This window comes from Haematobia irritans, chromosome 3 (assembly GCF_050003625.1).
Source record: "Haematobia irritans isolate KBUSLIRL chromosome 3, ASM5000362v1, whole genome shotgun sequence".
NCBI classification, from domain to species: Eukaryota; Metazoa; Arthropoda; class Insecta; order Diptera; family Muscidae; genus Haematobia; species Haematobia irritans.
In genome coordinates, this window is record NC_134399.1 from 29865711 (window position 1) to 29892248 (window position 26538).

The 26538-nt window shown below is 28.5% G+C and overlaps 1 protein-coding gene across 1 annotated transcript in view; it reads right to left on the reverse strand.

Moving 5' to 3' along the window:
- Window positions 1–23082, reverse strand: part of LOC142228262 (dual specificity mitogen-activated protein kinase kinase hemipterous-like) — a 31221-nt gene extending 8139 nt beyond the window's left edge. The window contains exons 1-7 of the mRNA XM_075298644.1: window positions 22675–23082; window positions 15850–16325; window positions 15601–15780; window positions 15302–15522; window positions 11739–11882; window positions 3785–4458; window positions 3305–3712 (exon numbers count right to left, since the gene is read on the reverse strand). Coding sequence (XP_075154759.1) covers window positions 3305–3712; window positions 3785–4458; window positions 11739–11882; window positions 15302–15522; window positions 15601–15780; window positions 15850–16325; window positions 22675–22789 — 2218 coding nt within the window. The 5' untranslated portion in view covers window positions 22790–23082. The remainder of the gene's footprint in view (window positions 1–3304; window positions 3713–3784; window positions 4459–11738; window positions 11883–15301; window positions 15523–15600; window positions 15781–15849; window positions 16326–22674) is intronic.
- Between the last annotated feature and the right edge of the window lie 3456 nt (window positions 23083–26538).

The following is a 26538-nucleotide window of genomic DNA, read 5'->3' on the forward strand; positions in this document are numbered from 1 at the left end:
GTAATCGACTTTTGATGGTGGGCATGAAATTTATTTTACCATGTTTCCTTCCTAAAATTTTGTCAAATTTTATTTCTATAGAAAATTTTCTAAAAATTCTATTTCTATAGAAAATTTTCTCAACATTTTATTTCTATACAAAATTTTGTCAACATTTTATTTCTATAGAACATTTTCTCAAAATTTTATTTCTATAGAAAATTTTGTCAAAATTTTATTTCTATAGAAAATTTTGTCAAAATTTTATTTCTATAGAAAATTTTGTCAAAATTTTATTTCTATTGAAAGTTTTCTCAACATTTTAGTTCTATAGAAAGTTTTCTCAACATTTTATTTTTATAGAAAATTTTCTAAAAATTTTATTTCTATATAAAATTTTCTCAACATTTTATTTCTATAGAAAATTTTGTCAAAATTTTATTTCTAAAGTGAATTTTGTCAAAATTTTATTTCTATAGAAAATTTTCTCAACATTTTATTTCTATAGAAAGTTTTCTCAACATTTTATTTCTATAAAAAATTTTCTAAAAATTTTATTTCTATAGATAATTTTCTAAAAATGTTATTTCTATACAAAATTTTCTAAAAATTTATTTCTTAGAAAAGTTTCTCAACATTTTATTTCTATAGAAAATTTAGTCAAAATTTTATTTCTATAGAAAATTTTGTCAAAATTTTATTTCTATAGAAAAGTCTGTCAACATTTTATTTCTATAGAAAATTTTGTCAAAATTATATTTCTATAGAAAATTTTGTCGAAATTTTATTTCTATAGAAAATTTTGTCAAAATTTTATTTCTATGGAAATTTTTGTCAAAATTTTGTTTCTATAGAAAAAAATTTTGTCGAAATTTTATTTCTATAGAATATTTTCTAAAAATTTTATTTCTATAGAAAATCTTCTAAAAATTTTATTTCTATAGAAAATTTCCTAAAAATGTTCTTTCTATAGAAAGTTTTCTCGACATTTTATGTCTATAGAAAATTTTCTAAAAATTTTATTTCTATAGAAAATTTTATCAACATTTTATTTCTAAAGAGAATTTTGTCAAAATTTTATTTCTATAGAAAATTCTGTCAAGATTTTATTCTTATAGAAAATTTTGTCAAAATTTGATTTCTATAGAAAATTTTGTCAAAATTTTATTTCTATAGAAAATTTTGTCAAAATTTTATTTCTATAGAAAAAAATTTTGTCAGGATTTTAATCTAAAGAATATTTTCTAAAAACTTTATTTCTATAGAAAATTTTCTCAACATTTTATTTCTATAGAAAATTTTCTCAAAATTGTATTTCTATAGAAAATGTTCTAAAAATTGTATTTCTATATAAAGTTTTCTCAACATTTTATTTCTATAGAAAATTTTATTTCTATACAAAATTTTCTAAAAATTTATTTCTTAGAAAAGTTTCTCAACATTTTATTTCTATAGAAAATTTAGTCAAAATTCTACTTCTATAGAAAATTTAGTCAAACCGTTTTTCTGTATATCAATAAAAGTTCTGTATTTCTTGAAACTCAAACTAGGACAAATTCGACATTTTAATGACAAACTTGAATATGGCCTAAGGACACAAAATTAAAAAATCGATTACCAAATACAATATTTTCCAAAAAAGTCGATGTCGATGATCTTAATCTTCAAATTCGACTAATCAACTATCAATGAGTTTTAAAACTCGACACAAATTGAGTAATCGACTTTTGATGGTGGGCATGAAATTTATTTTACCATGTTTCCTTCCTAAAATTTTGTCAAATTTTATTTCTATATAAAATTTTCTAAAAATTCTATTTCTATAGAAAATTTTCTCAACATTTTATTTCTATACAAAATTTTGTCAACATTTTATTTCTATAGAACATTTTCTCAAAATTTTATTTCTATAGAAAATTTTGTCAAAATTTTATTTCTATAGAAAATTTTGTCAAAATTTTATTTCTATAGAAAATTTTGTCAAAATTTTATTTCTATTGAAAGTTTTCTCAACATTTTAGTTCTATAGAAAGTTTTCTCAACATTTTATTTTTATAGAAAATTTTCTAAAAATTTTATTTCTATATAAAATTTTCTCAACATTTTATTTCTATAGAAAATTTTGTCAAAATTTTATTTCTAAAGTGAATTTTGTCAAAATTTTATTTCTATAGAAAATTTTCTCAACATTTTATTTCTATAGAAAGTTTTCTCAACATTTTATTTCTATAAAAAATTTTCTAAAAATTTTATTTCTATAGATAATTTTCTAAAAATGTTATTTCTATACAAAATTTTCTAAAAATTTATTTCTTAGAAAAGTTTCTCAACATTTTATTTCTATAGAAAATTTAGTCAAAATTTTATTTCTATAGAAAATTTTGTCAAAATTTTATTTCTATAGAAAAGTCTGTCAACATTTTATTTCTATAGAAAATTTTGTCAAAATTATATTTCTATAGAAAATTTTGTCGAAATTTTATTTCTATAGAAAATTTTGTCAAAATTTTATTTCTATGGAAATTTTTGTCAAAATTTTGTTTCTATAGAAAAAAATTTTGTCGAAATTTTATTTCTATAGAATATTTTCTAAAAATTTTATTTCTATAGAAAATCTTCTAAAAATTTTATTTCTATAGAAAATTTCCTAAAAATGTTCTTTCTATAGAAAGTTTTCTCGACATTTTATGTCTATAGAAAATTTTCTAAAAATTTTATTTCTATAGAAAATTTTATCAACATTTTATTTCTAAAGAGAATTTTGTCAAAATTTTATTTCTATAGAAAATTCTGTCAAGATTTTATTCTTATAGAAAATTTTGTCAAAATTTGATTTCTATAGAAAATTTTGTCAAAATTTTATTTCTATAGAAAATTTTGTCAAAATTTTATTTCTATAGAAAAAAATTTTGTCAGGATTTTAATCTAAAGAATATTTTCTAAAAACTTTATTTCTATAGAAAATTTTCTCAACATTTTATTTCTATAGAAAATTTTCTCAAAATTGTATTTCTATAGAAAATGTTCTAAAAATTGTATTTCTATATAAAGTTTTCTCAACATTTTATTTCTATAGAAAATTTTATTTCTATACAAAATTTTCTAAAAATTTATTTCTTAGAAAAGTTTCTCAACATTTTATTTCTATAGAAAATTTAGTCAAAATTCTACTTCTATAGAAAATTTAGTCAAAATTTTATTTCTATAGAAAATTTTGTCAAAATTTTATTTCTATAGAAAATTTTATCAAAATTTTATTTCCATAGAAAATGTAGGTATAATGTATGAGTTTCAAGATCTTAATGTGTTGCACTACTTTACTAACCTAAAGGACTATGATTGCCCGGAACACGCTGTGGTTGTGCCTCATTCTTTGTCAACGTAGCCATGGAAGCTTTTTCTGGCGTTTGCTCATTTTGAGACATTTGCCTTTCGAAAGTACTCTTTGTCTCGTTGAAGGTGCCGTTGTTATCTGTGGATGCTTTCTTGGCTGTTGTCATATTATATTTCGAGTCACTCGCCATTTGAAACCTTTTCCGTTGTAATGCTGGCGAATCGGTATTTCCGGTCATTGATTTATTCGTATGGTCACAAGTATCAAATGCAGGATAAGTAGCATCCTGGCTACAAGGCATACGAAAGAGAGGATCTATTTGATTTGGTTGAACCGTATTGGGAGTATTCTTCTTTTGACTAAAAGGTGACGTCGTTAGATTACGTAATATCGATTGACCTGCAAAAGAAGTTGAGTGAACAAGTCAAGGGGATTTTGGAATATAGGATGAATTGTGATTGCGCTTATTACCTATTGAAGTTAATACAGATTCTTTTTTGGGACTTTCATCGCCTGTCGGTGCATTGTAACGATTGTACGAAGATGAACCATTAAATTTCTTTGGCATAAATGGTGATTTACGGCATAATTTATGCATTTCATTGATTAATTTAGTATCTTGGTCCTTGTTGATATTATACGAGGTTATACTAGGAGGTGATAGAGGACTTGAACTTGTGGCACTGCTGCTGCCTGAACCGCTGGGCATCCTTTCCAGGCCACCAACACCCCTGCCATTGTTACCACTCGCAATTGTCGATGATACATCGACCGTATTTGCCGTGGTCATCAATGATCCCTGATAATAACTTATTGCTGCATTACTGCTATTGTATTGAGGTAGTTGTGATGGCTGCTGGTGTTGTTTATGAAGACTATTACTTCGATGTGGCACATTTCCTGAACCATAATAGCTTGGTATTTGTGATTGTGATGTTGTTGCAGATTGCAATGAAGACTTTGTTGAAGGATTTATTGTCATTGTGGTCGTTGTTGTTCCTGTTCTTGTTCCTGCAAAAAGATTTGTATTCGCTGATGATGCAGCATTCGACGACGAAGCATCATAGGATAATGCCTTTGTGGGATTTTTATAATGTTTTGATGCATCATATGTGGCTGGGGTCATTGAAGTTGGTATTTGTGTTCTGTAAATGGAGAGAAAACAATTGAAAGCTGTATGATTTGCAAAACAAAGAAATCAAGGTTATTTACAGACATTCATCATTTGAAGCAATAAAAACAGGGAATTTCATGAACCGGACACATTCACAAAAAATGAACCTAAAACTTTGCTAAAGGTTTCCCTACACAGAAGAAATTTTCTCCAGTATTTGTATAAAAAAAAACAAAAATATATCGAATATCTCCTTAAATAGTTTTTGCAATTAAATAGAAAAAAATAAAATTTTATCAATTATACCTTGCAGCACACAGTGGAACAGAGTATTAAAAGTTAGTGCATATGTTTGTCCACAAAGAGACAATGGCTGCGCCTAAAGACGATCTAGCAATATCCCTGAGTCCGCCCACCCGTCTGTGAACACATTTTTATAAACAATGTTTAGGTAGCAGATTTAGTACAATCGACTTGACAATCGATCTTTTTTGGATCATATTCGAGGCCCATTGACTCCGTCCGTCTGTGAACACATTTTATAATCAATGGCTAGGTCGCAGTTTTAGCGCAATCAAATTGGCAACATTTTTTGGATCAGATTTGACGTCCATTGATTTTGATTGAAATTGGTTCAGATAGCTCCAATATCTATATTTCGCCTGACATACACTTATATGGTCCCTAAGATTATATTACCATGTCCGTCTGGCCGTAATCTCGCTACAGCCTTAAATAATAGCGATATCGTCCTGAAATTTGGCACATATTGATTAAAAAATACATAATATGGTGTGTATCGGTCCATGTATTGGTATAGCCTCCAACAGAGATGGAAAAACTATGGTACTTTTTTCAATACTTTTTCACCTTGGTCAGTGCCGTGGTACCCCCGCGAATGATTTAGTACATTTTGTGTATACAGATTTGAGCCGATATCAGCTTTACGATACAATAGTTTTGACAAAATATTTTAATGTTTGGAGAAAGTTTTTAACTTTATAGAAAATTTTGTTAAAATTTTATTTCTATGGATATTTTTGTCAAAATTTTATTTCTATAGAAAATTTTGTCAAAATTTTATTTCTCTAGCAATTTTTGTCAAAATTTTATTTCTCTAGCAATTTTTGTCAAAATTTTATTTCTCTAGCAATTTTTGTCACAATTATATTTCTATGGAAAATTTTGTCAAAATTTTATTTCTATAGAAAATTTTCTAAAAATTTTATTTCTATAGAAAATTTTCAAAAAATTTTATTTCTATAGAAAATTTTCTAAAAATATTATTTCAATAGAAAATTTTGTCAAAATTTACTTTCTAAAGAAAATTTTGTAAAAATTTCATTTCTATAGAAAATTTTGTCAAAATTTTATTTCTATAGAAAATTTTGTCAAAATTTTATATCTATAGAAAAGTTTGTCAAAATTTTATTTGTATAGAAAATTTTGTTAAAATTTTATTTCTATGGATATATTTGTCAAAATTTTATTTCTATAGAAAATTTTGTCAAAATTTTATTTCTATAAAAAATTTTATCAAAATTTTAATATATATAGAGAAGTTTGTCACAATTTTATTTCTATAGAAAATTTTGTCAAAATTTTATTTCTATAGAAAATTTTGTCAAAATTTTATTTCTATAGAAAATTTTGTCAAAATTTTATTTCTATAGAAAATTTTGTCAAAATTTTATTTCTGTAGAAAATTTTGTCAAAATTTTATATCTATAGAAAATTTTGTCAAAATTTTATATCTATAGAAAATTTTGTCAGAATTTTATTTCTATAGAAAATTTTGTCAACATTTTATTTCTATAGAAAATTTTCTAAAAATTTTATTTCTATAGAAAATGTTCTAAAAATTTTATTTCTATAGAAAATTTTCTAAAAATTTCATTTCTATAGAAAATTTTGTCAAAATTTTATTTCTCTAGAAAATTTTGTTAAAATTTTATTTCTATAGAAAATTTTGTCAAAATTTCATTTCTATAGAAAATTTTGTCAAAATTTTATTTCTCTAGAAAATTTTGTTAAAATTTTATTTCTATAGAAAATTTTGTCAAAATTTTATTTCTATAGAAAATTTCGTCACAATTATATTTCTACAGAAAATTTTGTCAAAATATTATTTCTCCATTTGTTTTGTTTTGTTATTGTTGGTTTTGTTCTTTAAGCATTGTTGTCGTTTTTTTATTTCAGCTTAAAACCATACATTGACTAAACTACAAGAGTAGCTTAACCAACAGAGGAAAAGAATGTTTGTCAAATTTATTTGGGCAAAGCCCTATAGACTGCAAGATGGTTGGATGGACGCACGTTTCGGAATTACCACATTCCTCATCAGCATCCTCTACTTGCAGCAAAACTATCAACCAATTATCAGAATAAATTCAGGCAGTTTATTAAACCCAACAAAAACCACACTTGAACCCTCCGAAAAAAGGTTTTACATTGATAGCCGGCTTATGCCAAATGAATTCGAAACAAACATATCTCTTTTCCTATGCCACTGTCAAATCATCGATTTGAATTCACATGGCTGGGTTTATTTTGAGCGTGCCTCCTCTTCTTTATCCATTTGTTTTGTTTTGTTATTGTTGGTTTTGTTCTTTAAGCATTGTTGTCGTTTTTTTATTTCAGCTTAAAACCATACATTGACTAAACTACAAGAGTAGCTTAACCAACAGAGGAAAAGAATGTTTGTCAAATTTATTTGGGCAAAGCCCTATAGACTGCAAGATGGTTGGATGGACGCACGTTTCGGAATTACCACATTCCTCATCAGCATCCTCTACTTGCAGCAAAACTATCAACCAATTATCAGAATAAATTCAGGCAGTTTATTAAACCCAACAAAAACCACACTTGAACCCTCCGAAAAAAGGTTTTACATTGATAGCCGGCTTATGCCAAATGAATTCGAAACAAACATATCTCTTTTCCTATGCCACTGTCAAATCATCGATTTGAATTCACATGGCTGGGTTTATTTTGAGCGTGCCTCCTCTTCTTTTTCCATTTGTTTTGTTTTGTTATTGTTGGTTTTGTTCTTTAAGCATTGTTGTCGTTTTTTTTATTTCAGCTTAAAACCATACATTGACTAAACTACAAGAGTAGCTTAAGAAAATTTTGTCAAAACTTTATTCTATAGAAAGTTGTGTCAAAAATTTATTTTTATTTATCAAAAGAAAATTTATGACGTACCATTTGTGGAAGAATTCTACCAAACGTGGCAACCGTGATTATAATACTACGGTAGTCTTTGTAAGCGGATATAAAAACATTAAAAATAAAATATTTAAAATTGAGAAGTTGACAAACAAAATTTTATTTTCTTCAAAATTCACTCTAAAGGAGCTCTTGACAATAATCTTCCTATGGAATTTTTGTTGAAAATTTGTGAAAAGTATTTTTTCACGCAAAAATACCTTTTTGTACTTTCTTAAAAATTGTATGTTCCATCCCTGGCCCCCAATATAGACCGATCTCCCGATTTGCCTTCTTCAACTTCTAAACACCGCAATTTTCATCGGATTTTACTGAAACAGGTAATCAAGGGGTATTTTAGGTTCAAAAAGGAAGAGGTTTCATATAATGCTCAGAACCACCGGTTGAAATTAATTTCTTGAGGGTATGAAAGACACACAGATTATCCAAATTGCAAGAAACTAGAAGGAAATTTGTCCGATTTTACTTCTCATGCTAATTGAGTAATGAGGCTAAACTTAAGGCCGTATTTTACTGAAACAGGTAATCAAGGGGTAATTTTAGGTTCACAAAGGAAGATGTTTCAGACAATGTTTCAGAACCACCGGTCTCCCAAATTAATTTCTTGAGGCACACAGATTATCCAAATTGCACGAAACTAGAAGGAAATTTGTCCGATTTTACTTCTCATGCTAATTGAGTAATGAGGCCAAACTTAAGGCCGTAGTCAATTATTTTCGTTTTTTCTCAAATAAATAGATAAAAATTGTTTCGATACTTCGATACTTTTTGAAAAATACATTGGTAAATGATAAAAGCCTACAAATATTTGCTAGACCAAGAATTACGAAATCTAGCACTAGGAACCCATTGTCGTTTTTATGAGTGTATTATCTGCGCAAGAAATGAAAGAATTGAATCAATATAAGATTGTTGTTATTGCTTTAAAAAACCCATGATATACATAAATATGATTTTAATAGTATCTTCTTCTAAGATGCTAAAATACAATTTGAAATCTTTCTTAAGGATTATTCATGCAATGTAAATGTGAGTAAAGAAATAATGAAATGTCATGCAAAAAAGTAATTAGTAAACTCAAAACCATTAGAGGAATACAATAAATGAAAATAGAAGCATAATGTGAACTAATCAACTATGCATGAGGCAAAGATGGGAATTATTATTTATACAATTTATATGCAAATCAATGGATTTTTTCATAAAAAAACTGAACCAGCCTAATGTAATATTTAGCATATCGTAATGTGGTGATATAAAAATAAAATTTTGACAAAATTTTCTAAAGAAATACAATTTTGACAAAATTTTCTATAGAAATAAAATTTTGAGAAAATCTTCAATAGAAATAAAATTTTGACAAAATTTTCGATAAAAAAAATGTCGACAACATTTTCTATAGAAATAAATTTAAACAAAATTTTCTATAGAAATAAAATTAGGACAAAATTTTCTATAGAAATAAAATTTTGACAAAATTTTCTATACAAATAAAATTTTGACAAAATTTTCTATAGAAATAAAATTTTGACAAAATTTTCTATAGATAAAAAATTTGACAAAATTTTCTATGAAATAAAATTTTGAGAGAATTTTCAATACAAAGAAAATGTTGACAAAATTTTCTATAAAAATAAAATTTTGAGAACATTTTCTACACAGAAAAAAATATCACCAAAATATTTCCAATTAAAAAGTTAATTCAAGTTGAAAATTTTTTCAATTAATAAATTAATTGATACAAATAACTTTTTAATCATGATAGAAACATTAAGTTAATTAAGTCAATGATTGAAAATTTTAAAAATTTTTAATTAAAAAATTAATTGATACAATTAAATTTTTAATCAAATTCGGAAGACTAATTTAGTTAAAAAAAGTGCTTATTTTTTAATTTTTAATTAAAAATGTATTTCAAACAATCATTTGTTAATCCAAATAAAAACTCTAAGCCAATTCAGAAAGTAATTACAAATAATTACCTTTAATTAATTGAGTTTTGCAATCAACATCAATTAAATTTTTAATTGAATCAATTAAAAAATTGATTGAAATTTGCTGAAAAAAATCAATTAATTTTTTAATCAAGAAATTTTTCTATGCCCAATTAAAACTGTGATTGATACTATCATTTTCGTGATTGAAGACATTTCAATTAAAAAATTAATTGTATCAATTAATTTGGTGATTGAATCAGAAAAAATTTTTTTGTGTGTATAGAAATAAAATTTTTAGAAAATTTTCTATAGAAATAAAATTTTTAGAAAATTTTCTATAGAAATAAAGTTTTTAGAAAATTTTCTATAGAAATCAAATTTTGACAAAAATTTCTTTAGAATTAAAATTTTAACAAAATTTTCTTTAGAATTAAAATTTTAACAAAATTTTCTATAGAATTAAAATTTTGACAAAATTTTCAATAGAAATAAAATTTTGACAAATTTTTCTATAGAAATAAAATTTTGACAAAATTTTCTATAGAAATAAAATTTTGACAAAATATTCTATAGAAATAACATTTTGAGAAAATTTTCTACAGAAATAAAATTTTTAGAAAATTTTCTATAGAAATAAAATTTTTAGAAAATTTTCTATAGAAATAAAATTTTTAGAAAATTTTCTAAGAAATAAAATTTTTAGAATATTGTTGTTTTTTTTTTAATTATTGTTGTTGTTTTTTTCATTTCAGCTTAAAACCATGCATTGACTAAACTACAAGTGTAGCTTAACCAACTACTACACTTGTAGTTTAGTCAATGCATGGTTTTAAGCTGAAATGAAAAAAACATCAACAATGATTCAAGAGAAATAACATTTTTAGAAAATTTTCTATAGAAATAAAATTTTGTCAAAATTTTCTATAGAAATAAAAATTTTGACAAAATTTTCTATAGAATTAAAATTTTAACAACAGTTTCTATAGAATTAAAATTTTGACCAAATTTTCTATAGAAATAAAATTTTGACACAATTTTCTATAGAAATAAAATTATGACAGATTTTTCCATAGATATAAAATGTTGACAACGTTTTCTATAGAAATAAATTTTTGACAAAATTTTCTATACAAATAAAATTGCGACAAAAATTTCTATAGAAATAAAATTTTGACAAAATTTTCTATACAAATAAAATTTTGACAAAATTTTCTATAGAAATAAAATTATGACAGATTTTTCCATAGAAATAAAATGTTGACAACATTTTCTATATAAATAAATTTTTGACAAAATTTTCTATACAAATAAAATTTTGACAAAATTTTCTATAGAAATAAAATTTTGACAAAATTTTCTATAAAAATAAAATTTAACAAAATTTTCTATAGAAATAAAAAAAATCTGTATATAATTGCTTATATGTTGGCAATATTTCTAAAAATTTCATCCCTACAACCTTATTCATAGTGAAGCACCACTTCATTCGTTTATAAGTCGTTTATAAAGAAAACACGCTTTAACATCTAATAGTTCCCATCTTTGCATATCCTTAAATGAGTACAAAATAAAAAAAAATAATTCAAATTTAATACTTACGGGGGGATGGTAGGACATGAGTAGTTTTATGTAAACTTGGTTTACATATTGTTTGTATTAATTTCAACAATACGTGTATTGTATTTTCTCATTTATATGGAATATTTGTTTTATGTTTCATTTTTGTGTTTTTGTTTAGAAATTATAATAATTTTGTTTATAGGGGATTTATTAAGGATTAGATTTTAAGTTACCTACAAATAAAAAGATTAATAAAATAAAAACAGAACAAAATATATTTGGAAGAAAACAAAAATAAACAAAATAACCAATCAAAAGTAATGATATCAAAATTAGTTAATATAGAGTAAAAATAGCAACGAAACAAAACAATTTTAATAATTTCGTTTTTACAATGATTAGATTCCACAAAAAAATAAGATGACAAAGTGGCGATACATTTCAACCATTTTTGTTTTTAAATAATTAAATCAAATTAATAAATAGAGACAAGCATTAAATATTGTTTTTTGTTTGTTAAACAGAATAAGAAAATTTTAAAGAAATGTTGCATGTTTTTTTTTTAAGGGAGAAAAAAAATACTTACCTACGATGTGTTTTAATACCTGTTGAATCTACAACAGATTTAAACCATTGGGGTATATCAACTTCGGCTACTTCATAATATTTTATAAATGGTTGTTCCAAGAGTAAAGGATATTTCGGGCGTAGAACATGATCCTTTATTAAGCTGCAATAAAAATAGGTAAAATACAAATAGTAGATAATAAAAGCTAGTTCCAAGATTAAAGTGCAATAAACGATACATCTTTTATTAAAAACATAGATTTTTTTTATTTTGAATTAATCTAAAGCAAAATCCATCTATAATTATAATCGAAAAATTTATAAGTATAAACTCTTATAGAATTACAAGAACACAACATCATCTTTACATTACGTCTAAATGAAAAACTATTATAAATAAATAAATTAGCAAATGAATAAAAAATAATTGAGTTTTTCGACGAATATTATTTAAATGTTCAATTGAACCGATTAAAAAATTTAATGAAAGTGCCGAAGAAATCAATTAATTTTTTAACTAAGTCTATTTTTTATTTTTAATTAATTCTGTAATTCCGTACACATAAAAATATCATCAAAATATTTCCATTTAAAAAGTTGATTGAAGCTGATTTTTATTTTCAATTAAAAAATTATTTTTTCAATCGAACTAGGAACTTAGTCATTCCGTTTGTAACACATCGAAATATTGCTCGAAGACCTCATAAAGTATACACATTTTCTGGGTCGTAGTGAAATTCAGAGTCGATCTAAGTACGTCCGTCTGTTGAAATCACGCTAACTTCCGAAACAAGCTATCGACTTGAAACTTAACACAAGTAGTTGTTATTGATGGTGTTGGTATATGGTCTCTAATAACCATGCAAAAATTGGTCCACATCGGTCCATAATTATATAGCCCCCATATAAATCGATCCCCAGATTTGATCTCCGGAACCTCTTGGTTGGTTTCATCCGATTCGGTTGAAATTTGGTACACTGCGCTAGTATATGGCCGCTAACAACCTTGCCAAAATTGGTCCATATCTCTCTATAGTTATACTGGGTGGTTAAATTGTAAGGGCCGATGTTGAATGTTAACCACACCTAAACGCCAAGTTTTTTTCCGAATTTTATTTGACATTTCTCTATTTCAGACTTACTCAATTTGAACCATGTAGAGATACACAATCCAACAACGTGTTAAAGTTATCCAGACTTATTATGAAAATGGGCGTTCAAATCAAAATGCATATCATGCACCTTCATCTTCAGTGATGAGGCACATTTTCACCTCAGTGGATTCGTCAATAGACAGAATTGAAGCATTTGAGCGAATGAGAATCTAAGAGTGATTGTCGAAAAACCAATAAACCCACAAAGAGTGACTGTTTGGTGCGGTTTATGGGCTGGCGCCATCATCGGGCCGTATTTTTTCCAAAATGAGGCCGGTCAGGCAGTTACTGTGAATGGTGTTCGCTATCGTGGGGTGATAACGAACTTCTTATGGTCCGAATTGGAAGATATGGATGTGGAGGATATGTGGTCTCAGCAGGACGGTGCCACTTGCCACACAGCTAACGAAACAATGGCTCTTTTGCGCAACAAATTCTATGGACGTGTTATCTCACGTAATGGCGATGTCAATTTGACACCGTTGGACTTTTTTCTTTGGGGTTATTTGAAAGAAAAGGTGTACGTCGATAAGCCAGCAACAATTCAAGAGCTAAAGGATGACATAATTCGGCACATTAACGGCATAGAACCTCCATTATGCCTCAGCGTCATCGAAAATTTGGACCATCGGATAAAGGTGTGGCACCGAGGTCGCGGCGCCCATTTGGCCGATATTTTGTTCCATACATAATTGACTAATACCAATATACCATAATAAAATAAAATTACAATAATTTCCTAAATAGTTTGTGTTTTATTCAAAATCAATATCGGCCCTTGAAATTTTAACCACCCTTTATATAGCAGATCCCCAATCACACAAAAATTGGTCCATATCGCCAAAAATAATCTACCAAAATTTTATTTCTGCAGAATATTTTGTTAAAATTTTATTTCTATAGAAAATGTTGTCAAAATTTTACTTCTATACAAAATTTTATCAACATTTTATTTCTGTAGAAAATGTAGAAATTTCTATAGAAGATTTCATAAAAATTTTATTTCTATAGAAATTTTTGTCAAAATGTTATTTCTATAGAAAATTTTGTCAAAATATTATTTCTATAGAAAATTTTTGGCAAAATTTTATTTCTACAGAAAATTTTTGGCAAAATTTTATTTCTACAGAAAATTTTTGGCAAAATTTTATTTCTATAGAAAATTTTTGGCAAAATTTTATTTCCATAGAAAATTTTTAGCAAAATTTTATTTCTATAGAAAATTTTTGGCAAAATTTTATTTCTATAGAAAATTGTGTCAAAATGTTATTTCTATAGAAAATTTTATCAAAATTTTATTTCTATAGAAAATTTTGTCAAAATTTTATTTCTGTAGAAAATTTTGTTAAAATTTTATTTCTATAGAAAATTTTGTCAAAATTTTATTTCTATAGAAAATTTTGCCAAAATTTTATTTCTATAGAAAATTTTGTCAAAATTTTATTTCTATAGAAAATTTTGTCAATATTTTATTTCTATAGAAAATTTTTGGCAAAATTTTATTTGTATAGAAAATTTTGTCAAAATTTTATTTGTATAGAAAATTTTGTCAAAATTTTATTTGTATAGAAAATTTTGTCAAAATTTTATTTGTATAGAAAATTTTGTCAAAATTTTATTTGTATAGAAAATTTTGTCAAAATTTTATTTGTATAGAAAATTTTATCAACATTTTATTTCTATAGAAAATTTTGTCAAAATTTTATTTCTATAGAAAATTTTGTCAAAATTTTATTTCTATTTCTATTTCTGTAATTCCGCACACATAAAAATATCATCAAAATATTCCCATTTAAAAAGTTGACTGAAGCTGAAAATTTTTCAATCAGAAAATTAATTTTTTTAATCAAACTAGGAAGACTGAAAAAAATGATTGAAATTTTTAAATTTTTAATTAAAAATTTAATAGAAACTATCAATCTTTTAATCAAACTAAAAACACTAAGTCACTTACGAATGTGATTGAAAATAGAAGAAATTTCCTTGAATATTTTAATTGCCAAAAACTCGACCTTGATTTGTTTTTTTTTTTTTTTTTTGGCAAAAAAATTAACTTTTCGACATTTTTGTCAAATAGTTCTTGTAATTGATAATTATTACTTTCTTATCCAGCATGGCTGTAAGACTCATTTACTGCAAATTGTGAATTGTCAAAAATAACTTTTCAACAATAGCAGCAATAGCCGATAGTCGAATGTGCCAAAATTTTCAAAAGTTTCAGCGTCGACCTAAAAATTGGATAGTCGATCAGTCTCCATTTAAAAAAAAATGATTTCAAATAGCATTTCCAAAAATTTTTGAAAAGTTAAAAATTTACTTTTTGACTTGGACTACAATTACTAAACTGCTGGAACCAAATTATAATAAAAAATTCAAAAGCGAATCTTCATCGACATGACGATTCACAAATAAAATGCAATAAACTTACCACTTATTAACAAAATTGTGAAATTCAGAACTAAAATGAAATTTGTCATCTTCCGGTAAGGTAGGAGGATCGCAAGCTAAAACTTTTGTTAAAACTTCAAAGTCTGTATTGCAGCCTTCATAGGGTGATCGTGCCGTAGCCAATTCCACCAGTGTTATACCCAAAGACCAGACATCTGCACGAATGTCATATTTAATTTTCTTAGGATCGATACGCTCAGGCTAATTGAAAAAAAAGCAAAAAATTAACAACCAATATTTGTGTGTGTGTCTTAAGCTTACAAGTTAATATAAACTTACCGCCATATATGCTGCGCATCCCGCCGATCTTGTAGCCGCTTTAGAATCAACCAATCGACCACTTATACCAAAATCACAGAGTTTTATATTACCCCTTTCATCTATGAGAATATTTGAAGGTTTTACATCACGATGTATGACACCATGTTTCTCCTTCAAATAGTTCAGAGCTTTAACCGTCTGTGAAAATACATAAAATTAAGTTTAGTTACAAACGACTATTAAATATCATGGATATCTAGAACTTACTGCCACCGTAACTTTTCCCAATATTCTCTCTGGCACTGGTCTCTTTGATAATTTCAAGAGTTTATCGAAACACATTGACATCATTTCCATACATATCCATACATCAGCATCTGTTACGAAACAGCCGAAACATTGAACTATATATTGGCAGTCATGGGATTTCAATACAACATCCAGATCCATAAGGATGCGTTTATTTTCCTCTGTATTTCCGGTGCGACGCATTTGTTTAACAGCTATTATTGTGCCACTAGGTTTATGTCGCATTTTAACAACATTCCCACTGGTCCCATTGCCTAAATCGCCCAAATGTTCGAGATCTTTAATATCGGATTTGTATTTGTGATTGTTTATTGTTAAAATTCCAGTCTGTTTATGTATTTTCTTTAATTTTCGATCAGTTTCGGATTCAGTCGCTGGCATAGTTGAGTGAGGGAAATCGAGAGTCATTCTACTACGATTTGGTATGCTATCCACTGTAATAAATAGAATATGAAATCGTTAATATCGGAGCTTCAAACACAAAATAGTAATTGTAAAATTATTTAAATTATCGACAAGTCAATTTTTTATTTTTTACTTCAACCAACATATGTGCAACTATGGCTATAAGTCCCTAAAATCGTTACAAATGCAAAAAACACCAGCCCATCTCCAAAAAATTAAGGATTTTAAATAAAAAAGAATTACAAAAATAGAAATAAAAAGTCCATGAAAAATTAAAAGTAATAATTTATTATAATGCTAGATTCAATAAAAACACCATCCCTGAAGAAAATTGAATCCCCCAACGAAACGTTGGATGACGAAAATTTAATAAATTAATATTTTATTCGCATTAAAATACCTGACCTTAAATTTTGAAAAAATTTTCTATAGCAATAAAATTTGACAAAATTTTCTATACAAATAAAATTTTGACAAAATTTTCTATAGAAATAAAATTTTGACACAATTTTGAATAGTAATACAATTTTGACAAAATTTTTTATAGAAATAAAATTTTGACAAAATTTTCTATAGAAATAAAATTTTGACAAAATTTTCTATAGTAATAAAATTTTGACAACATTTTCTAAAGTAATAAAATTTTGACAAAATTTTCTATAGAAATAAAATTTTGGTAGATTATTTTTGGGGATCGGCTATATATAACTATAGACCGATAAGGACCAATTTTGGCATGGTTGTTAGAGGCCATATACTAGCGCAATGTACCAAATTTCAACCGGATCGGATGAATTTTGATCCCCCAATATGTTAGCTCCGGAGGTCATATCTGGGGATCGGTTTAAATGGGGGTTATATATAATTAAGACCGGTATGGACCAATTTTTGCATGGCTGTTAGAGACCATATACTAACACCACGTACCAAATTACAACCGGATCGGGTGAATTTTGCTCTTCCAAGGGGCTCCGGAGGTCAAATCTGGGGATCGGTTTATATGGGGGCTACATATAATTAGGGACCGATATGGACCACTTCCTGCATGGTTGTCAGAGACCATATATTAACACACGTACCAAATTTCAACCGCATCGGATGAATTTTGCTCATCCATGAGGCTCCGGAGGTCCAATCTGGAGATCGGTTTATATGAGGGCTATATATAATAATGTACCGATGTGAACCAATGGTTTTTAGAGACCATATACTATGGACCGATTTTCCGATTTTGCTTCTTGGATGTCTAGAAAGTGTATTTTCTATCCGATTTGCCTAAAATTGGAAATCTAGATGTATTTAAAGATCACAAATTGATGTGTCGAAAAAGGGGTGTATGGGTCCATGTTTTGGTGTAACCCCCATATAGATCGATCTCCCGATTTTACTTCTTGGGAGTCTAGAAATTGTATTTACAATCCGATTTGCCTGAAATTAGATATCTAGAGGTATTTTGGGACCATAAAGAGGTGTGTCGAAAATGGTCAGTATCGGTCCATGTTTTGGTATAGCCCCCATATGGACCAATTTCCAGATTTTGCTTCTTGGACGTCTACAAAGTGTATTTTCTATCCGATTTGCCTAAAATTGAAAATCAAGAGGTATTTTAGGATCACAAATTGGTGTGTCGAAAATGGGGTGTATCGGTCCATGTTTTGGTGTTGCCACCTTATAGACCGATCTCCCGATTTTACTTCTTGGGCTTCTAGAATCCGTAGTTTTTACCCAATTTACCAGGAATTGGGAATCTAGAGGTATTTTAAGACCAGAAATTGGTGTGCCGAAAATAGAGTGTATCGGTCCATGTTTTGGTATAGCCTCAAAAAAGACCGACCTCCCGATTTCACGTCTGGGGCGTCTAGAAACTGTATTTACAATCCGATTTGCCTGAAATTAGAAATCTAGAAGTATTTTGCGACCATAAAGATGTGTGTCGAAAATGGTACGTATCGGTCCATGTTTTGGTATAGCCCCCATATAGACTGATCTCCCGATTTTACTTCTTGGGCTTGTAGAATTCCTAATTTTTATCCAATTTGTCTGAAATTTGAATTCTAGAAGTATTTGAGGACCTTTAAGAGGTGTGTCGAAAATAGTGAGAATTGGTCCATGTTTTGGTATAGCCCCATATAGACCTACCTCTCGAATTTATTTCTTGGGCTGCTAGAATCTATAGTATTTAGGACCACAAATATGTCTGCCAAATATGGTGTGTATCGAGCCATGTTTTATTATAACCCCCATATATCGAGCCATGTTTTAGTATAGCTCCGATCTTCCGATTTAACTCCTTGGGCTTCTAGAAACCGTAGTTTTTATCCGATTTGACCGAAAATGTAAATATACTGGTATTTTAGACCCTCCATTATGTAAGGCATAAGATTTTAGAGCGGTCCATTATGTAAGGCATCGATATAGACCGATTTCTCTTCTTGAGGGTATAGCAGGTGCTCTGATTATAAAAATTGCTTGAAACTGAGAGTAAAATTTCCAGATTTTACTAATCGTAATCATTTAAATAATGGCGGCAAAAATCTACAGACTTAATATTTCAAATCAAGGCTTTATTTCATCATTTACACGATATGGTGATGATTTCTCTAAAACTCAAACAAAATTGTTTCTTATAAATCTAGAATCTGATCTAGTCTTCATAGGTAGAATCTTAAAATTTATCTTCGGGAAGCGTATTGGTTGAACTGATCTGCTTGGGAGAATATCTGTCAAAAATCCCCTGAAATTCTATATAGTATCAAGTAACCCGGCGAAGAGTTTTCAAAGTAAACTATTATATTAGATTCATGGTGGTGGGTATTTAAGATTCAGCCCGGCCGAACTTACTACTGTATGTACTTGCTTATATTTATTAAAACTAATCGAGCCCATGTGGACGATATGTTGATAGATAATACACACAAATCTCTTGTCTACTTTTACTGACAAAAATGTAGGCTGATCCTTTTTTGAAATGATTTGACTATCCCATTATGCAATATATTATTATAAAGTGTTTCCAATAATAAGTGTGTGGTAGCCTTCGCTTGTGAAACTTTTATTTATTTATTTTATTAATTTCATAGTCAAGTAATTAGACAATATATGACTCGAAGGCAATAAAATTTCTTTAATAATTTACTTAATTTATACAATAAATATTGTCGATATTCGACAAGGATATTGTCCTGAGTGGTGATAATTTGATTGATAGTGATTTTCGTTATTAACGACATACCATCCTCTTTATGATTGATTAACCATTCGATCATTTATCAAAAAAAAAATAATAATAATAAATTTTTCTTTGAATACCAAAATAACACCTCTTATTGGAAAAACCTTTATAACTCCTGATATTTGTCTTAACTTGTCATTGTCTAACAAAGGAGTGTACAAATAATCTTGGGTCATTTTCTGGTTGATCACATAGTAGCTTTAGCTTTGTATAATGAATGCGTTTGCTTAATATTTACTCTAAAAGGCACAAATACATATAGATGTATTTGCACACAATACAATGAATTCTTCACTTAGCTTGTTCCGGAAATGCCAAAATCGGTAAAACAACTGAATTCCCATATTTTGTCTCATATTGAAAACATCAGTTGATCTCAAAACAACACAAAAACGCATAACATAGGAGAGCAGTCAGGGATCCGGCTCATACATCGGCGTCAAAGCAAAGCAGCACAAAAACCAACAAAAAGGGAACACAATGTTGTGATACTGGATATGCTTTTCGCATAGAATATCTAGGTGTTAGAGGGGTAGTGGTATAATACACATAATAATTAGAAAATTATAAGATATAACAGAGACGGACTTAATAAAAAACAAGGTGGTGTGACAAGTTATTGAAAATTACAAGCGACTTAAAGTATTCTTCAACAACACACATGTGTACTATATGTTAAAATGGTTGTGGTATCAAATTATTTATATACCCAGCATAAAATTTGGATGATCTTCTTAAGGCACAACTTTAAAAGACCTTCCAAAAATTCTCTCCCAAAGATGTTCTTTATTTTAACTGCACAGGAAGTTCATTTGAGTCAATTTTTTTTAAATCCCCTTTTTTCATACTTTTCATGAGAAATTTATTTTTTTATGTTTCAAATAGGTTAAAAACAATTAAGAATTAATAAAATGGAGCAAATTATTTAAATCTAGCCGAAAAAAAATTTAAATCCCTTGTAGAAAAATTTCGAATTTTTGAAAATATTTGATGACAAACCTTCCATACAAGCGGTACATTAAAAATCACAAAAAAATTTAAAAATAAATAAATAAATTATTTATTTGTCAAAATATCAAAAAATTTCTTTATTCGCATCCAAAATACTGAATTCACCTCACACCCTAAGAAGTGATGTAAATTCAGTGCAGCGGCTGTTGAAATAGTTGACATCCGTCCTCTGACAAGCCCATGTTAAATTCATCGCTTCTGCTTCAATTTGGCACCACTTCCAGATCCAAAAAGAACATTTTCACAACTTTTTTGGCGACGCTTTTTTTGCTGAGATGCTTGGGGTCGACAACTTATTCCTCAGAGTTAGCGCAAACCCCCACAAACTAAGGCAATTTTGATTGCAAAATATCAAGGTAGTATCCATAATAAACGGACCAATCTTTCTTGGCCTAACTAGACATTTTCTATTTGGTAAAGATTGCAAAAGGTAAATAATGTACTGGGTTTTGCTACCCACTTTAAATATAGATAGATCTTTTGAGAAGAGTTATCACTGTACTATGGTTTGGCCGAAGGATCTATTCATTTATCAATTGGAACGTGTTTTAAGGGTAGCATCTCGAACAAATACCCGAAATATCTTTTGGTGATTTGTCGGAGAACTTGTATGGGTCCAACCACCACCCACCCTTCTTCATATAGACGCTGCCATGGTCAACTCATTCTGTCGGTATGATGTTCTATATTTTTCAATTCCTTTGTAGATGTGGTCCTTCTCATTTCCGCACTTATTCAGGGATTTTAAAGAGAAAATATTAAGCAAAAATTTTGTCGGAAGAGCGTAGTTTTCGAGATACCGACCCTTGAAAATTGGCGTATAGGTGGCCGGCTTTGGTCGGGGGTTGAGACTTTCTCCTATGGACAGGGTTCAAAGTAGGCTAACAGGAACCCAAAGTGGATAGATTGTCGGTCTTCGGCCGGGGTTTGAGACTTTCTCCTATGGACAGAGTCCAAAGTGGGCTAATGCAAACCCAGGACCTCTACGGGTCCATGTTATTCTAAATATATTACTTTTAGGATGATTATGTTCGATGAATACTAAATCCAATATACGTGATAATGAAAACTTTAGGGGCCCGTACTTCCGAAAATGGGTCTTTTCGACAAAAAGTGGTATACTACATTTTATGTTTAGAATCGAAAAGCTGGCCAAAAATTACACCAATCGGACCACTTGTACTAAAGTAGATTTAAGCCCAACATGTCCGCTGAATTCATCTCAATATACTCATATTGGATAGATACTCTATTGATATCCATCTGAAAATCAAGGCGTATGTCAGACTAGGCTTAATTATGCTTAGATATGTCCAAAGAGATATCTTTAGCTTCTGGTCCCATTTTGAACCTAGTGCACTCGGCGTAATCTCCAGCATCAGTGAGTCTTAATCAATCATCTTCAATAATTGCATTTTCAGAGAATAGAAATATATGGTGAGACTTCATTTATAACCCTTTCGAAATCTGATTTTTTAATTTCGAAAATATATGGCTAAAACACTAGCATAGTATAATCTTCACACTAAAATATTCCAGAAGCTATAGAATATCTAAAAGTAAATGGGACCACCTTCTCGCATAATTTTATGTTATACAAAGTTTTTATAAACACCGCTTTAACCCTTTTGGTAATTCTTCGCCTAACATCATGTACATCGTCGATACTGCCAGAGATATGTATATCTATTCATACTTTTCGATGTCAACAAAAGTATGTAAAGAATATTTATCAAAAACCATATGCGTTATAAACAATAAGAAAAACAAATACACAAACAAATATCGAGGTATCGATATATTCTGTCTAGTTTTGTCAAGAAACCAATTTTTTTAAAGGGTATCAAAGGCCTTATCATACACACAACTCCGCTGCTGGACGTCAGCGGCGAAGGCAGAAAGTGGTGGAAGTTTTATAATGAACAGAAATTCATAACCAAGAAAACGCAAAAGAATGTACGTATGTGCGGGATGGTACGAGCACAAGTGACAAGCTGATGGCCTGTGATATGCTCGCTTTTCTTTTATCAAAATATTTGAGAACTATTATCAATGCAAAATTCGCAATGTGTCTCCGTGCAAATTACAAATTACATTACTCGTATGGAAGTCTCATTTTTTTCATAACTACTTACGTCCTAATTGTGGCCGTCTCCGTACTCCGGGTGGTGGTTCAAAAACTCTGGAAGACTCATTTTCATCATTGAGGCGTTTTTCCAGCGACTGCAGTTTACAAGTTATATTGTCCATTGTGTATTGCTAATATTTGTTTTAACACTGGTGTTTTTTTTTTTTCTTTTCGATAAAAAAAACCACCTCAAAAGTCCTTCTTATTGAGCTTCTTGCAAATTTTTTTCGTTTCTTCGTATAACACGGTCATACGGGTTAGTTTTTTAATTGCATTACTTCGCGATCGATTCACTCACGCCAATTCATAATTGTTCGAAACAATAAATATCGGACAACATAAACTTTTGCACAATTCTTTTTATTTTCTTTTAGGTTTTAAGGCTACACATATTTCAGTGACAGAGAACAGAGTCGCTCATTTTTTGAGTTGTTAGTTTTTGACGCCGTTATTCATTTTTCAATAGACATATCAAACGCCTTGGGAAAATAAGATAAACAGGTAATGTACGTGATGAACAGCTGACTTTGGCAATTGAATAATAGCTGCGTTTTTTATCCTAAACAGGTCCACTTAAAAAAGTTTCGTTCGACTACTTTTTTGTAATTAACCCTTTCACTACCGAAATAAACCTAATGTTAAAAACTTTAATTTTTCTTCTGTTTCTACTTGTACCAACAGCATGTAGAACAAAAATTGTAATTTTGAAAACCTACCTCAATTACTTCAAGAGCTATATGAGCTTGTTCTGAAAACTTGATTCTTGAATTGTGACCAAATGGCCTTACGAAAATAAGCGCTATTTGACCTATAATATCTTTCAATGTGTGAGAAAAAATTAAAAAAAAGAACCCGAAGTAGTATCAGCTATAGTTTTTGTATGAATGTCCATTTACTAGAAACATATAGTAGAAAAATTGTCTCAAATTTTCGTATTTTTCGTTTATTGTTAAAGAACTTTATAAAAATGTATTTTAGTGCTCACCAATATGGAAAATATTTATAGCTTATTTAGATTAAAGCCTCTACTTTAAAATAACATCGAGAAATAAATCGAAACTAAGTGGAAAAATAGAATTTGTTGTCTTTTTCGAATGTCCTTCTAAGAGGACATCGGTAGTGAAAGGGTTAAGAGAGTTCCATATGAAATAATTTAAATTCAATCAAAACTTATGAAAGTCCATTATAAGAAGTGGTGTTGTGCACTACTTATCCATCTATGGCTACTTAAAGGTGGGTATTAAAATCGAGTTTAACCGCTAAAATCGAAAATAAATCTGTTAAAGCAGAACAAAAATTAAAACAAATTTTATTATAACATGATGGGGAATGAATTTTTAAAGAAAGTTAAGGTGAGTATTAAGTTCGTGTTTAAAGGTGAGTACTAAGTTCGAGTTTAGCTGCTAAAGTGAAAACTAAATCAATAAAAAAGGCATAAAATTATAAATATTTTTGCAAATTTTATTACAACTTGATGGGGAATAGCCCAATGCGAATTTTCACAAAGTTTGTATTCCTTAAAATGGATTATTCAAGAAAAGTAATCGTGAAAAAATACGATTTGAAGGTGGGTATTAAGTTCGAGTTTAGTCGCTAAAATTGTCATTTTTTCACGATTACTTTTCTTTAATAATCCATTTTAAGTAATACAAACTTTGTGAAAATTTGCTTTGGGCTATTCCCCATCAAGTTATAATGAAATCTGCAACAAATATGCATAGTTTTATGCCTTTTTTACAGAATTATGGTGTTTTCTTCTCTGAAAAAAGTGTTTTGCCTTCATTTTGTCTGTACAGAATGCGCATTTTTAAAATGTTACCAGCAACCTAAAAAAATGCTATCATTTCAGCGGGCAGAAAAGAATTCAAAGAAGGAAACAGGGCAATCGCAGCACTCTCGTTTGTTGGCAGTGCTGAAAATGCCCGTAATTTGCCTCTATGCGTGGCGCTATTTTCACAAAAGAATTCGAAGCCTTTTCGCACTTTTGCCTGTTTTTTTAGAAAAGAACCTAAAAAGTACATTTTCCGGGCAAAAATGCAAAAAGAGTGCGCATTTTTTACAAGAATAGACAACGCCATTAGTTTTCACTTTAGCGAAAAAATTAAGATTTTAGCAGCTAAACTAAATCAAAAACAGAATCAAATTAAATCTTCTTGTTGCAAATTTGATTATAACATGATGGGGAATGATCCAATGCAAAAATTAAAAAATGGTGAATTTAACGCGATAATGTCATCTTAATTGTATACTGTTTTTACTGATTTAATTTCGGTTTTAGCGGCTAAACTCGAACTTAGTATTCACCTTTAACCGTGAAAAATGACTATTTTAGCGGGATAATGCGACCTTTATACAGGATGAATTTTATTTACCTTTCTTAAATGCCCGAAAGTGAGAAGAAAATTTTCGTCTATATCTAAATTTCACAAATTTATTTATGAAATAATATATTCCGCTTTTTAAATACACTCGCAAAACACCAAATATCAGCTAAAGTTGACCAAAAATATTGTAACATTATTTAAATATTGAAAATTATTTAAACAGCTGATATGACCTTCATAACTTGTACTACTAAAGTAAATAGGACTCTATATAAGACACCGGTTTTCATTATATGGATGTAAAAAAAAGCAAAATATAATTCAGATAATAACATATGATTTTAAGCTAGATAAAATGGATAAAATTTTTGGGTATTTGAAAGGTCCTTTTAAGTACAACAAGGACCTCTTAAATACTCATTGAACATTTCGATCATAATATTCTCGAGCGCTTGTTTGCGATTCGAGTTTCCAGACTGCGGAACTCCTTACCTCAAGATATAAACAAATTTCATATATTGTTCATGCCCAGCAAAAACTCTCATTACCCGGTAATCTTGTAGGTAAGCCTGTTTAAAAATTAATAACCACTTATTAATTGGCATCGCTCCGGACTACATTTATATATGCATGCCCTAGAAGGAAAATACTTCTCCCCAGGCATACTTTCGGCCATAAAATAAGTAGTGCATTTAAAGCATACAATCACCTAATATGTAATGACTTATTCGTAGATACACCAAAGCTTGCAAAATAGCCACTTATTGTCTCAGGCAACCAAATCTCGAAAATATTGATTTCTATCGCCGATTACAGTGGATCAAAATATGGCGATTGATGCTGTAATAGGAGAACTACTTGAATAGAAGCGAATATTGTATAAATAAACAAAAAATCTAATAAATAATCTAAATAGGATGCAAATTAATTTTACACTTAAAATAGAAATAAATGTAGGTTGTTTAAGGGAGTTGGATTCGTGAATTACGTTATAATATAGCCAATTCACATAAGGTTCAAAATCTACTAAAAGTGGATTTTAAGTCTCTTTTTTATAAGGCAAATGGCATTTGAAATTTAGTTTAAGCGCATTTTGGAAGTGTAATGTGAATGAGGTATAAGAAAGCATTTATTTAAAACATAATATGTTGATGTCATTAAACACGATTATTATGAAATATTTGTGATAAAAATTTCTTAACGGAAAAATTTTCAGAATTACCGTTACATTACATATTATTTTTGATTTTTTATGTAAGTTCTCGATTATGTGAATAATTATACCTAATAGTACCATCATTTATTCTATTTTATTAATTCGTTAACTACAACTGCCTTGAGAATAACAATTCGAAAATTACCGAGAAGTATTTATTTTTGTCATTACAAGTTAGTCATTACAACTCGCCGCAATGTAATGCAACGTGTAATGTAGCTTTACTCCTGGTAATGTCAATTGTAATGAGATGTGGTTACCTAGTTTTTGCTGGGCGTTTTTAAAAATAAGCTAATATCCCATTTTGCTGAGGAAGCTTACAGTTCCTGAG